This window comes from Lepidochelys kempii, chromosome 1, assembly GCF_965140265.1.
Source record: "Lepidochelys kempii isolate rLepKem1 chromosome 1, rLepKem1.hap2, whole genome shotgun sequence".
Taxonomy (NCBI): Eukaryota; Metazoa; Chordata; order Testudines; family Cheloniidae; genus Lepidochelys; species Lepidochelys kempii.
The window spans coordinates 230,587,887-230,602,733 of NC_133256.1; the positions used below are offsets into that span (position 1 = coordinate 230,587,887).

Genomic DNA, 14,847 nt, shown 5'->3' on the forward strand with positions numbered 1-14,847 from the left:
GAACAAAAAGCAAAAACCTGACAAATTTCTACAATGGAAATGTTTTTGCTGAAATTTCCATTTTGCCAAAGGGCTGTTTTCTGGCTGAAAAGCTTTCAGCCTGCTCTAATCCTTACCCCCTATTTTACAGAGGGTGAAGCTAAGGCACACAGAGCAGCACTTGTTTGCCCAAGATCAATGGCAGAGCCAAGAACAGAACCCAGGTTTCCTGACACCCAGTTCAGCACCTTATCCCCTGTTTTCTATTGCTTCTTTTCACATACCCTGGCTTTACAGTGGCCAAAAATCAGCGTTTGCCAACAGTCACATGAAATGATATCAGATATGAGTTTTCCTGGTACTTAGGACAGCAGGCTGCTGTTGTAATTGCATGATATCTGTTGACAAATATAGCTCTCATCTTCAGCATATCCCAGAAAGCAATGTACTGCAGAATGATATGGAGGTACACAAGAGTGTGAGGAATATTACTTATTACGTGTTTTCCTCCCCTACTATCTAGCCAGCATGTGCCTAGAGGAGGCAATATAAGGAAGTGGCAAAGGGGAATCAAGTTAATGAATTGAAGTCTATAGCCAGCTCTAGGGTATACAGGCACTTATATAGTAAGAATTCTGGCTGCATTAAAGATGGTTTGATATAAAAGAAAAGTGGTTTGGTCTCATTTTGATACTTCAGCTGCTTCAGTATCAATGCAAATAACAGACCCTTCCTGTCAAGTGTGTAGATTCCAGCTTTTTGTGCATTAGGAATACTTTGTATTGACATGATCCACTGCTTATTTAATGTTCTAGATGCTGAATACTGGAAAGGCACATTCCGTACACTGACATGATTTATTGTTGTGGCTTCTTCTGCCTCACTGGAATCAGGGCTGATATAATTAGGTTTCTAAAAAAAATTTTGTCCACTGTTATGTGCAAAAGGATTTGCTAGGACACAAAGCCTGTCACAGCAAGATAAGAACCATATTTTGAATGTGAGTCTCTGCTATTTAGCTAATAGTTTTAATTAAGTTGGATTGCATTTCTCAGTTTGTCATTGATTAGAGAACATACCCAAGAAGAAGACAGTGCTTCAATAAATGGAGGGAATAGTTCTTTACCATTTTTTAAATAATTACCTGTCAACAAGCTGTGTCAGCTACTCAGTGTATTCCATCTGTGAAGATAATATTTATTTTTGATGCTTTTTCCCCAGGGAATATTGACTAAAGATTTTCCTCCTCTTTCCTTTATCTCACCAGTAATCGTTATATATTTTTCTGTTACAAAGCTTATCATTATATCCAGCTTTTCATGAATGATTAAAGAAATAAACTGAGTAAAACTTCAGGTGTCAGTATCATGTTCAGATGTCATACAACAGGTTTCATTAAGGATTGCAAGGAGGAATTTAAATTGATATTGATCAAATGTGTGGGAGACTGGAAGCTATAAGAAATATACAATATATTGCAGGGCTTAGCATAGCGAACGGGGAGTCAGGACATGCATTCTTTCCCCAGCTCTGATACTATCACAATTGCTGTGCAACCTTAAGCAAGTCATTTAGGCTGGGATTTAGGTGCTCAACTTCCATTCATTTTTTTCTAGTGGAAATTGGATGCCTAAATCTCTTGGACTTCTTTGAAAATCCCACCCTTGATCTATCATTTGCTGCTCTATTAAATGGTAATAACACTATCTTTTCCAGCTGGGGGTGTTGTGAGGCTTCATTAAATAATACTTTAAAAAAACCTTTGAGATCCTTGGATGAAAGATACTGAAATGTGCAAGGTATTTACAAATATGGCTAGATCTGGATAATATTCATTGGGTCAAAGTGAGAGAAAATATTAGTATAAACAAGTGAAAAAGATACATCTTGGAGGGGGGAAAATCTAAACCTAGATATAAATTAAGGGAGCATTATTTAGAATGCAGCATATGAAGAGAGAGACAGGCTAATTGTGGATTAACTACTGTTGACAATGCAGTGTAACTGCAAAAGGGCCACTTGTCTTTTGAGATGTGTATACTAAAACCAGGAAGGTTATTGTACCATGTCATGGTTAAAGGGCTGGCTGAACCTCTGACCCATTCTCTGGTCTCTCTGAGGGTGTTGAGCCTTGATCTTTACCTCCCTGGCGTGAAGTCACACAATTCTCCCTCTCTTTGACCATGTGTCAGGCTACAGCTCCCTGTGGATTAAGTGCACTTATCCCAACAGGTCTGCCTGGGTTCTGGTACCTGCAGATCCTCCCTTTGGGATTCTGTGACCACTAGAGAATATAATGGCAAAAGAGCCTTCTTAAAACAAAGTATTGTTTAATTTTAACAGTGGGAATGCCACAGGGTGTGCTCACACTATTGGTTGCCTCCTTCTGGCCATCCTCGGGATTAGCTCTGCCAGGTGTTGCACCCGCCTCTGGTGGTATCGTCATCTGTAATCCTCTTGTCCCGCGGACCCCTCTCGCTCCAGGAACTGCAGCCTCCTCTTCATGACTCGACTCTCCGGCTGGGTCACCATACGTGTTCCCCCCTTCTGGTGTATCAAAGTCTTTCCAGGACAAATCATCCCAGGCAGTCCATTGTCCTCTGCCTGGTCTGTGCCACATCCCTAGTGGCTGGTAGGGGAACCTGGGCCAACCCTCTACTCTGGGTTCCAGCACAGGGGCCCTCCGGATAGCAGCCAAGACCTGCATTGCTATTCTTTGCTGCTATTTCCCTGAGCACCCTCCTACCTTCCTGGTTTCCCCACCTCCCCCTTTGGGTTTGCCAGCCTTCCAACTCCCTCCTCCCAGGGAGCAACTGTGGACTACCCTCTATAGTCCCAACATACTTCCCTCCTCCCAGGGAGTGCCTACAGCCTACCTTCCTGCAGTCCCCTTCTGTTGCTAGCTTCTTGGGTTATATAAGCCCCATCTGTCCCTGCCTAGCTGAGCCTCAAGTCTAATTAATCAATTCCTGCTCCCTGGCTCCTCCTCCACATGCAGTCTGGGCAGTTAACTGGGCCTAATTTACCTTTCAGGGCCAGTGTGGAGAGTACATCCCATCCAAAGCATAACATAGGAGAAAAGGTTTTTAAAATAACCGAGGTCAACACACATCTCTCTTACCTATTAGGCTTGCCATTCCTCGTAGACAATAGACACATCTAAGTTCCCAGATACCCCATCCTCTGAAGTCTGGGTTCCCCTTCATTACCTCTTCTCTGAGAGTGAGACTTTAAATCAGGCCTCAAGTCCTATTGTTCTCCTCTGTTTTCTGAGCCTGGTTAAACTGATCTGGGCAGCTCAGTAAGAGCTGTGAGTAGTAACATTAAGTTCTAGGTGTTTGCTGAGAAGCTGTTATCTGGGCTATTGTCCTTCTTCCTGATTCCATTTCCTGACAATCTTGCTGTGAATTAACTCACTATATTCATACACTGAACCTTTCAACAACCCCGTCACATACTGTATTCATAAATTATTACTGAGCAAGCGCCACGTGTTTCACGGTACCAATTTACACTGTGCTGACAAGTGTTTTGTACAGCAACAGTAAATCCAAGAACACACCTATAATACTGTACATAGTTCTTGTCAACTTCCTTTGAAAAAATACAGACTGTGGATTTACACTAGCATAACAGAGTAGAATCTCCTTTGGGGACTTGTAAAACTAAGAAAATGGGATACAAAAGTTATTGAGAGAGAATGGGTACACTTTCTACAGTATCGTCTTTACAGTTTCTTTTGCCATCAAAGTTTTACAGGCCAGAGCCTGGGCTGCACGTAAACAGCTTTGCATTTTTCCACCAGCGCAAAGATTTCCTGAAGTACACTTAGCATGCCGCGGGAGGATCACCCTAAGAGAGCCACTGAAGCAGATTCTCCATTGTCCCACCCTACTCCTTGTAGCTTGTAGAGATGGCATGCCTGGAGAAGGAAACTGAATTTGGATATTGACTCTTTAATGGCAATCACTTTAGATGCTGAAAACTGCTGATATATTGATTAGCCCCATATAGCAAGAAGGTTAGACGAAACCAAAAAAATAGATGAGATCGCATGTATTCCGTTAAGCATCATTGTGGTGAAATCCTGATCCCATTAAAGTTGACAGAAAAACTCCCATTGACTTCAATGGGACCAGGATTTCACTCCAGTAGTCTTTCTAGAATGTAAGGGGAAGAATAACATACAAGAGCAGCAAGGGACATGGAGTGTAGTTATGTAAAATACAGGGCTTTGTTCTCCTTTTTCAGTGCTGATTGATTATGTAGTCAATGTGATCACCATCACCTCCTATGAAAGATATTTATAATGATAAAATGTCATTTATAGCAAAATAATGCATTATACAATTCATGGTTATTGAAACCATTTGTCACTTAACAATGTACTGAGTGGTGGTTTCTTAACACACTAGTATATGTCAGCTAAGAATAAGCTCAGGGCCAAGTATAAAGTAAGGGTGCTTAATGTATCTTGACAGTCAATAAATGGTTGATAAAGGACTGGTAATGAATTCATTATTCTCCTTATGAACCCATTCCTATTTATTGCAAACAATCAGAATATTTTATTGTGGAGAATGAGATCTCACATAACAGTTCTTTCACCAGAGGCTGCCGTGAAAGACCAGTGAGATTAGAACAAAGGACAGTTAATGATAGGTTGTTTCTCAGAGAATCAAACACTGTAATTGGTCAATCAGATTGGGCATTTGAGAAGGGAAGAGTTGCAATTATATTAAAAGCTACTTATTGTACTGCCAAAGTAGTAGCTTTGGCAGCTTTCTGTCTGTCTTGGGCAATTCTACAATCTACATCGATTTTCTGGTTCATCACGAAGTTCTAAGTTTCGTAGAAGTGCCAGGGTCAGGTTGTTAGTAGGGCTGTCAAGTGATTAAAAAAATTAATCGCAGTTAATTGCACTGTTAAACAATAACAGAATACCATTTATTTAAATATTTTGGATGTTTTTTACATTTTCAAATATATTGATTTCAATTACAACACAGAATGTGTTGTGTACAATGCTCACTTTATATTTATTTTTGATTACAAGTGTTTGCACTGTAAAGAGAAAAGAAATAGTATTTTTCAATTCACCTAATACAAACACTCTAGTGCAATCTCTTTATCATGAAAGTTGAACTTACAAACATAGAATTATATACAAAAATACTGCATTCAAAACTAAAACAATGTAAAATTTTAGAGCTTACAAGTCCACTCAGTCCTTCTTCTTGTTCAGCCAATCACTCAGACAAACAAGTTTGTTTACATTTGCAGGAGATGCTGCTGCCCGCTTCTTGTTTACAATGTTACCTGAAAGTGAGAACAGGTGTTCTCATGGTGCTGTGTATCCGGCGTCTCAAGATCTTTACATGCCAGATGCACATGCTTCAACCACCATTTCAGGGGACATGTGTCCATGTTGATGATGGGTTCCGCTCGAAAACCATCCAACGCTGTGCGAACCGACGCATGTTCATTTCCATTATCTGGGTCAGATGCCACCAGCAGAAGATTGATTTTCCTTTTTGGTGGTTCGGGTTCTGTAGTTTCCGTATTAGAGTGTTGCTCTTTTAAGACTTCTGAAAGCATGCTCCCTACCTTGTCCATCTCAGATTTTGGAAGGCACTTCAGATTCTTAAATCTTGGGTCAAGTGCTGTAGCTAACTTTAGAAATCTCATATTGGTACTGGGATGGGTTGGATCACAGAAATCCCCTTGGGGCTGCCAACTGACGTGCCAAGACTACTTCTGCCCCCGCTTTCCCTGCCAGCTTGGGACTCCAGCACCCTGTCTTGTAGAGCCAGACACGCCAGTCTGCTCCAGCACACACCCAGGGTCTGAACCACATGCCCCAAAGCTGCAGACTTAACTGAAAGCAACTTAAGAAGTGTTCCTGTCTTTAACACTCAGATGCCCAACCCCCAATGGGGTCCAAACCCCAAATAAATCTGTTTTACCCTTTATAAAGCTTATACAGGTTAAACTCATAAATTGTTCACCCTCTATAATACTGATAGAGAGATATAGATAGCTATTTGCCCCCCCCCAGGTATTAATACATACTTGAGGTTAATTAATAAGTAAAAAGTGATTTTATTAAATACAGAACTTAAATCCTAAGTGGTTCCAGATAGTAACAGACAGAACAAAGTGAATTACCAAGTACAATAAAATAAAACATGCAAATCTAAGCCTAATACAGTAATAAAACTGAATACAGATAAAAAACATCACCAGTTCCAGTAACTACAGACTAATCTCCTTCTAATCTGGGTCCAGCAATCACTCACACCCATGGGCAGCAAATTCTATGGGCCCGTGGTGCCCAGGCACCAGGAATATTCCTGTCCCAGGGGCCTGGCTCCAGCAAAGTTTCTCACCTCTCCACTCCTCACACACTCCCCCCGCGCTTCCCCCGGCCCCACCTGCTTCCCCCGGGCAATTTAAAACAGCCTGGGGGCTCAGGCCATCACCCAGCAGTGCAGTGGGGCTGAGCGGCTTCGTTCCACATGTGCTGCCGGCAGGTGAGGGGGTTGTGCCGCTGCACGCTGCCCCCGCCCCAAACACCCCTGCGGCCAATGGGAAGCTGCAGGGGCGGTGCCTGGAGACAGAAGTGTGAGGAGACCCCCCAGCTTGCCCCACCTAGGAGCCGCTGCCGGAGGGGGTGCCCCAGGTAAGCATCAAACCCCCCATCCACTTCCAGAGCCTGCACCCACACCCACTCCGCAAACACCCCCTTCAGCCCCCAAATTTCCTCCTGCACCCACACCCCACACCCCTTCTCACCCCCAAACTCCCTTCCAGAGGCTGCACCCTTCACCCCCTCCTGCACCTCCATCCTGCACCCCTCCCCCAACTCCCTCTTGCATTCCCACCCCTTCCCTGCACCTACTTTTGTCCCCAAACTCCCTCCCAGAGGCTGCACATGCACCCCCGCCCTCTGCCCCGAGCTTGCACCCAGCACCCAAACTTGTTCCCAGAGCCTGCACTCCAGAACCCCTCCCCGACCCAAATTCCCTCCCAGAGCCCAACCTCTCACCGCTTCTGCACCCAAATTTCCTTCTAGAGCCTGCACCCCAATCCCCTGCCCCAGCCTAGAGCCTGCACCCCTCCTGCACCCCAATCCCCTGCCCCAACGTAGAGACTGCACCCAAACTCCATCCCAGAGCCTGCACCCCAGACCCCATCCCCCACCAAACTCCCTCCCAGACCCCAACCCCTCACACCCCCTGCACCCAAACTCCCTCTCAGAGCCTGCATCCCCATCCCCTCATGCACCCCAATTGCCTGAACCCCAGACCCCCTCACCCCCCCCCCCCCGCAAACTCCCTCCCAGAGCCTAAGGCAGGTGTGTGTGGGGAGTTTGGGGGGGGGAGGGTTTTCGGTGTTCTGGGCACCACCAAAATTTCTACAAACCTGCTGCCCCTGCTCACACCCCCTGTAGTTACTGTCCTTTATTCCAGTTTCTTTCAGGTATCCTTGGGGGGTAGAGAGGCTCTCTCTTTAGCCAGCTGAAGACCAAAATGGAGGGGTCTCTCAGGGGTTTAAATAGACTTTCTCCTGTGGGTGGCCACCTCCCCCTCCCCCTGTGTAGAATCCAGCTACAAAATGGAGTTTTGGAGTCACATGGACAAGTCACATGTCCATGTATGACTGAGTTTCTTACCAGCCAAGCCATATTCCTGGGAAAACTCAGATGTGGATTGGCATCTTCAAGATCCATTGTCTGTTAAGTGCTTCTTTATTGGGCATTTAACTTGCACATTCCTTTCTCAAGAAGCTGACCAAATGCTTACTAAGGCTACTTAAAAAGAAAAGCAGTACTTGTGGCACTTTAGCGACTAACCAATTTATTTGAGCATAAGCTTTTGTGAGCTACAGCTCACTTCATCGGATGCATTCAGTGGAAAATACAGTGGGGAGATTTATATACATAGAGAACATGAAATAATGGGTGTTACCATACACACTGTAACGAGAGTGATCACTTAAGGTGAGATATTACCGGCGGGGTTGGGGGGGGGAAGCTTTTGTAGTGATAATCAAGGTGGGCCATTTCCAGCAGTTGACAAGAACATCTGAGAAACGGTGGGGGTGGAATAAACATGGGGAAATAGTTTGACTTTGTGTAATGACCCATCCACTCCCAGTAAAACTATTTCTCCATGTTTATTCCGCACCCCCCACCGTTCCTCAGACGTTCTTGTCAACTTCTGGAAATGACCCACCTTGATTATCACTACAAAAGGTTCCTGCCCCATTTCCCCCCCCCCCCCCCCCGCTCCCCTGCTAGTAATATCTCACCTTAAGTGATCACTCTGGTAACAGTGTGTATGGTAACACCCATTGTTTCATGTTCTCTATGTATATAAATCTCAGCACTGTATTTTCCACTGAATGCATCTGATGAAGTGAGCTGTAGCTCACGAAAGCTTATGCTCAAATAAATTTGTTAGTCTCTAAGGTGCCACAAGTCCTCCTTTTCTTTTTGCTAATGCAGACTAACACGGCTGCTACTCTGAAATAAGGCTACTTAGAAATCAAGCCAGTACGCAGCCAATATTCATAACTTTGAATACAAAAATGATACATGCATACAAATAGGATGAATAGATTCAGTAGATCTTAACCTTCACAGAGATGTGTTACATAACATATGTAGCATAAAACATATTCCAGTTGTGTCATATATATATATATATATATACATTCATAAGCATATTTCCATAAAGCCTTATGTGGGGCACCATCACAGGTACCTTCTTTGCGTTTTGTGAAATCTGCAGTGAAAGTGTTCTAAAAATGAACAGCATGTGCTGGGTCACCATCTGAGACTGCTATAACATGAAACAGATGGCAGAATTCAGGTATAACAGAGGAGGGGATGTACAATTCTCCCCCCAATGAGTTCAGTCACAAATTTAATTAACACATTTTTTTAACAAGTGTCATCAGCATGGAAGCTTGTCCTCCTGAATGATGACAGAAGCATGAAGGGGCATATGAATATTTAGCATATCTGGCATGTAAATACCGTGCAATGCTGGCTACAAAAGTCCCATGTGAATGCCTGTTCTCACTTTCTGGTGACATTGTAAATAAGAAGAGGGCAGCATTATCTCCTGTAAATGTAAACAAACTTGTTTGTATTAGTGATTGGCTGAACAAGAAGTAGGACTGAGTGGACTTGTAGGCACTAAAGTTTTACATTGTTTTGTTTTTGAGTACAGTTATGTAACAAAAAAAATCAACATTTGTAAGTTGCACTTTCACAACAAAGAGATTGCACTACAGTACTTGTATGAGGTGAATTGAAAAATACTATTTCTTTTGTTTATCATTTTACAGTGCAAATATTTGTTATAAAAACAATATACATTTTGATTTCAATTACAACACAGACTACAATATATATATGAAAATGTAGAAAACATCCAAAATATTTAATAAATTTCAATTGGTAGTCTTTTGTTTAATAGTGCGATTAAAACTGTGACTAATTGCTATTAATTTTTTTGATCATGATTAATTTTTTTGAGTTAATCGCGTGAGTTAACTGTGATTAATGGACAGCCCTAGTTGTTAGATAACTATATAAAGATGTAGATATTGATTTACTGTTATTGTGTGATGAAATTCTCTTAGTACCAAGGGTCCATGCACCATTTTGAAGGCTTAAGTGACGCTCAAGCAGGACACAGACCTTTCTGCATGGGGTGAATTTCACCCTGGGGTGCCTACCAATGAAGATATGGGGCCAGAGCCTCATCTGATATGAACTGATGCAGCTCCACTGGAGTCGCACTTAGTTACACTGGTTGAGGATCTGCCTGTAGATTTCAGTCTTGTTTTGTTTTGTTTCTGCTGCATTTTCATCTTCTAAGGTTGCAGTCCAAAGCAATGAGATTCATTTACGTTAATTACTGATGAAAACCCTTCCACATAGTTCCTCAGTTTTCCATCCATAAAATGGGGACAATAATACTTCTTTTCTCTCCCAGCTATTGTCCGTCTTTTGTCTATTTGGATTGTAATTTATTTGGGACAGAGTCCATCTCTTACTGTATGCCTGTATAGTGCCTAGCATGATGGTGCCCTAGTCTTGATAGGGCCCCTACGTTCTACGGTAATAAAAATAATACTAACCATAGTCTGAAATGTAGCATCACTTTACTGGTTTTATGGCATCTCATATGAGCCAATGAGTTGCAGCAGCTGTTCTGCATCAGAGAAGAAGTTCTATCCTCCCACACTCAAGAGAAAGTGAGTTAGCCTTAGAAATGAATTAGAACAACAACACGAACAAGAAAATAGTGCTCCATTCTACAGTGGGAAACTGATTTTGATTGCTAGGTAATTTTTGATCTGGTTAGATGGTACCAGAGGCTATTGCCTCATATTAATGAAAGGTCAAATCCCAGACTCCATGCTGAGTTTGTATAAAGTGCACTTGATAAAGGGTGGTTTTGCAGAATCACAGAGAAATAACCCTTCCCACAAGCCATAAAAGAGCAATAGCAGGGTTGCTTCCTGGATCCTACTGCATTCTCAGTGAATGGGGTTGTATGGGTGTTTCAGAGCAGTCCAGAGTCCATCATCTTGAGTCTGAGAGATGGGTTTTTCATTTTACAAATTCAATACACAAGTGAATAAGTTCCAGTTTTGTAAAGTTGTGTACATGGTTTTACAAATGTGGGCCTAAGTGACAAAGGCAAAACAAAATTGTAGGATTTTAATGTGGGGCAGAAGGAAGGCAAGCCTTATCCTACACTACTGAAGTCAATGGGAGCTTTGTTATTGCAGGGTCAGGTCTGAAATAGGAAACCTTGGGAAGGAGGTTGATTACAGCATGACCAGTTTTTGAGCTGGCAAAACAGTTACAAGTGGCCATTTCTTCCATCTTTTACCATGTAGATTGATCTGTCATCTGGGGCTCACCATTTAAAGATGGGATGGCTGCCATTTCTGCCATATATGTAAAGAAGGAGATGCCTGCACCTCAGGAACAACTAGAAGTGAGCAATTGTGGCGAGATGAGAACTGAAATCATCAGATACAAGAATCCTCAAATGGAAACCAGATCCCAAAGCAGGTTTGTTTGCTTCTGCACTGAATACAGAGTTCTGATGGAAAGTTGGTTTTCTTATTTAAAGAGAGCAATAAGGTGGGTGTGGCATTTTACAGTTCAATAAAAGAAATTCCCTGCCCTAAGGAACTTGTGATATCCAATTTTGCCAACCTCAGGCATTCAAGAATCAAAAACCATGAATCAAGCCTCCAGAAACAGTGAAATTTAAAAACAAATAATAAATGTTGCATTCTTCACATAGTGGTTTCTGAGGCTTTAGGGTGCACTAGCTTCACATTTCCAAGCTTTTCTCAGCTCTGTGAGGACTAGAAATGTACTATTTTTTTTTCTTCTTTGGTTTTCTGTTTTTCCCAAATACAACTGAGATTCTTATGAAATGTCTTTATTCCAGGAGCTGGGGCTTTAAGAAAAACATGCAAGATGTGCTAAAATCACAACAGTTGGCAACAGTATCTAGAGATGTCAAGGACAACCCAAAGTAGCTTATTGTAATGCTTGACACCTCTTTGAATAGACTAACACAAGAGTGATCAACAATGATTTTCTTCCTAATCACAAGGATCCACCCTAGGACAATGGTTTGCTACAGAGACTGATCAGGCTGAAGGAAACCCAGTTTGGACTGTAGGGGAGTCTGGAACTTCCTGGCAAGACACCTGACAAAGGTCTGAAGCCGACCATTTGGTCACATGGCAAAGGGGGCAGAAACCTTATTTAAAGGCAGGATCAGTTCCAGTCTCCCTCTTCTTCAGAGTCTGACCATTGCCAGCAGTAGAAGGCAGGAGGGGCCTACCCACCTGAACACGGAGTGGGTCCAATGGCTCAGAAGAAGGTCTGAGCATAGACACAGTGGGGAGTGTGTAAAGGCATTTGTTGTTTTGCCCAATGATCTGAACTCTTGTATGCTTTAAGAGTCAATGTTACTATGGTTTTAGAAGCCCTTGTGCAAAGCCTGTGTTCCTTGCTTTACCTGCCACATGATCCCCGAGGGGTTAAATTGCCCACAGAGATGGAACTCTGGTGAAAGCATGCAAAAGCAACTGGGAGGTCAGAGCACTGACTTCAGGGTCTAGGGCAGTTGGACCCTAGAGTCCCACATCTTAGGTAAGGGTGGCAGACGGGGAGTCTGCGCCTTAGAGCTAGAGACTGTGACTAGATGCTGGCCAGACCCACTGGCTTGGAAACATGGGATCCAGAGGTTGGGACCAATTACAACAGACTGGTGACTGTCCACTACGGGAACTCAATCAGGTCTGTAACACCATCACCATCGCATCTAATTTATGTAAAAATAGGGGTTTAATGGGGATTTAAGTGACAGACAGGCCTTGTGCTGGCCCACTGCACAAAAGTAACTTTGCCCTCCATGCTTTGCTTTGTGTATGCAATTAAATCTTTGCAGAGAAGTAGGATAAGACCACACTTCTTGTATGAGAATTATTGGCCTTGTAGATTAACGGAATGAGAAATGACAAGATTCTACTGTACTGTATTGTTTAATAGCACTCACTGAGACTACAGTTTAGGAGCCCAAACTGGGGTCAAGAAAACAGCACGGACTGATTGCACGCATGTGGATATACCAGAATAACTTAATGGATTTTATGTACTGTATCAAAAAGAACAACCCCCCTCCCCCGAATCCTGAGTTAACAATTTAAGCAACAATAACAGCAGTTTTGTCAACTTATTTTAAAATATTGCACACAAGCCATGTTAAAACAGTATTAATAATAAGGTTTCAAAATCAAGAATCCAAAAGTTAAGAAATGCCAGAATTAAGGTTGCCTGTGCAACTTTAATCAGCTCCATTGTGCATATGCATTATGATGCATTTAATTACATGATCACATACTATTTTTTCCACATTTTGTCCTTTTTCTCTGCACAGGGCGTACCTGCTCTGGGGATGAACCAGGGCTGTGTAATGAAGGGGAGTTCATTAGGATGCTTAGTGTGGGCAGAACCTTCAAGTAATGAAGCTGCAAAATTTTAACAAGTCTCTACTGAATATGTGTGAACTGCAAATTTCAAAAGTTTATAATTTGAGTAGATTTTCTTGAGGAAGGCAAAATGCACATTCTTGACATAAAGGCCAATCCTGCCAAATTTCAAGTCCGTGCTCCAAAGTATATTTTCCCCTCGCCTTGTTCTCAGAAATAGCTGAACTATTTTGGCTGAAAAAAAAAATTCAACCTAAGGTAGAATACCCAGCATGGAAAATTTGAGTCCAAACAGTTAATGTTTGGCAAAGTTATAAGCAAGTGAAAACAGGTTCTTATAATGGGAAGTGTTGGGCAACCTTAATAATAGGTAGTGCTACCAACCTTGCCTATAAATAATATGGTATTGAAAAGTCTGCATTTTGGAAAGCAGACCCATTTAAGTAGTGGCAGTGGCTGGAGGTATTCTTTTTGTGCTGAACAGATGTGCAAGGTTTTGGGAGTTGGGGTTGGGGGAGAAAGCTCCATGTGTTGTCTGCCCCCCATTGTGCACCTGAGTAGGAGCAGCCAGAATCTGGCCCTATTTTGTGTTTCTTTGGTTCAATTTATTACAGTTTAATTTTCATTTTTCTAAAAATGGAAGCGGAATAAATCTTTATTTTTTGGATCTGACTGATATTTTGTGTGTGCTCAGACAGGAGGAGCTGGATACCATACTCCTGAAGAAAGACGAGGACTTAAAGAATTTAAAACTTCTCATGGCCCAAAAGGAAATAGATTTGCAAGAGCTGAAAACCCAAAGGACATTATCCTCAGTACAGCTGGATCTAGCCATGAAAGAGCTTGAGGAGCTAAATAAAAACATCCTGATATCTCAAAGAAAGTAAGAAACTAAGTTTAGGTTTTGGGCAGAAATTTGCACGTTTCTCCTTTCTTACCTCTGGCTATTTCTGTTGTATTCACAAATAGCTATATCTCTTAGTCTTGTATCAAAGAGCAATGCATATTTAAAGGTACAAGCCCAGACATTCAGCTGCATCCAAGCTGTTTTTGCTACATCTCAGGAGAAGGAGGGCAATGGTGGCTGTATTGCAGCTTAGCAGCCCTAGAATTCTAAGACCCTCTCAGGGCTGATAGTCTCTGGCATGAATTAGAGCAGACTTTGGCACTATCCTCAGAGGTTGTTTTTGCAGTTGGGAATAGCTGGAGTGCAGTGATGCTCTGGCCACACCCACTTTCTTGTGGTTATAGCTGCTACACTGACAGAAAAAAGATGGACTGCTGATTCACTAAAAGAAAAGGAGGACTTGTGGCACCTTAGAGACTAACCAATTTATTTGAGCATGAGCTTTTGTGAGCTACAGCTCACTTCATCGGATGCATGAAGTGATGCTGATTCACTGGCCTTATATTACCCAGAGATTTCCCTGTATGCAAGTGTACTTCTCTTGTAGCCATTTAAGCTGGCTTTCTGGCATGGAGGCACAAAGCAGCCAAGCATAGTCCTAGATGTAATCCACACTATTCTAAATACATCAGAGCAAATCTTATTTGGTAGCACTACTGAGTTCTGTGATGCAATATCAATGAGACTTCTCACATGACAGGATTTGGCTCATAAGGAGAGCCAAATCTCACTCTTATTACAGGAGTGGTGCTTTGGATAACATACTGTTTTTGTAAGGCATGTACTGCTTTAGAGAGAGCATAACTCTTTTGAGAATAATTTCAATGTAAAAAGTAAAAAACACAATAAAAAATGGATTAAAAAGGCAGAAAATGTCCTGGAAGTTTCTCTTGTTCCTTCATTTGAGCCATGGTTAAACT

General features: G+C 42.3%; 1 protein-coding gene across 12 annotated transcripts in view; it reads left to right on the forward strand.

Annotated features, from left to right (window-relative positions):
• The window catches only part of LMNTD1 (lamin tail domain containing 1), a 295,913-nt gene that overhangs the window by 47,947 nt on the left and 233,119 nt on the right, over positions 1–14,847 (forward strand). For 7 of the 12 annotated variants that reach the window (XR_012155635.1, XR_012155637.1, XR_012155636.1 and 4 more), the window contains exons 2-3: positions 10,903–11,080; positions 13,715–13,903. The exons of 1 other annotated variant lie outside the window; for it this stretch is intronic. Coding sequence is in view for 8 of the 11 variants with exons in the window: in XM_073317668.1 (XP_073173769.1) it covers positions 10,941–11,080; positions 13,715–13,903 (329 nt within the window). In the remaining 3 variants the exon portion in view is untranslated. Of the gene's footprint in view, positions 1–10,902; positions 11,081–11,468; positions 12,329–13,714; positions 13,904–14,847 lie in introns of those variants that run through there. 4 more of the 12 variants (XM_073317694.1, XM_073317704.1, XM_073317740.1 and 1 more) reach the window with 4 other exon arrangements.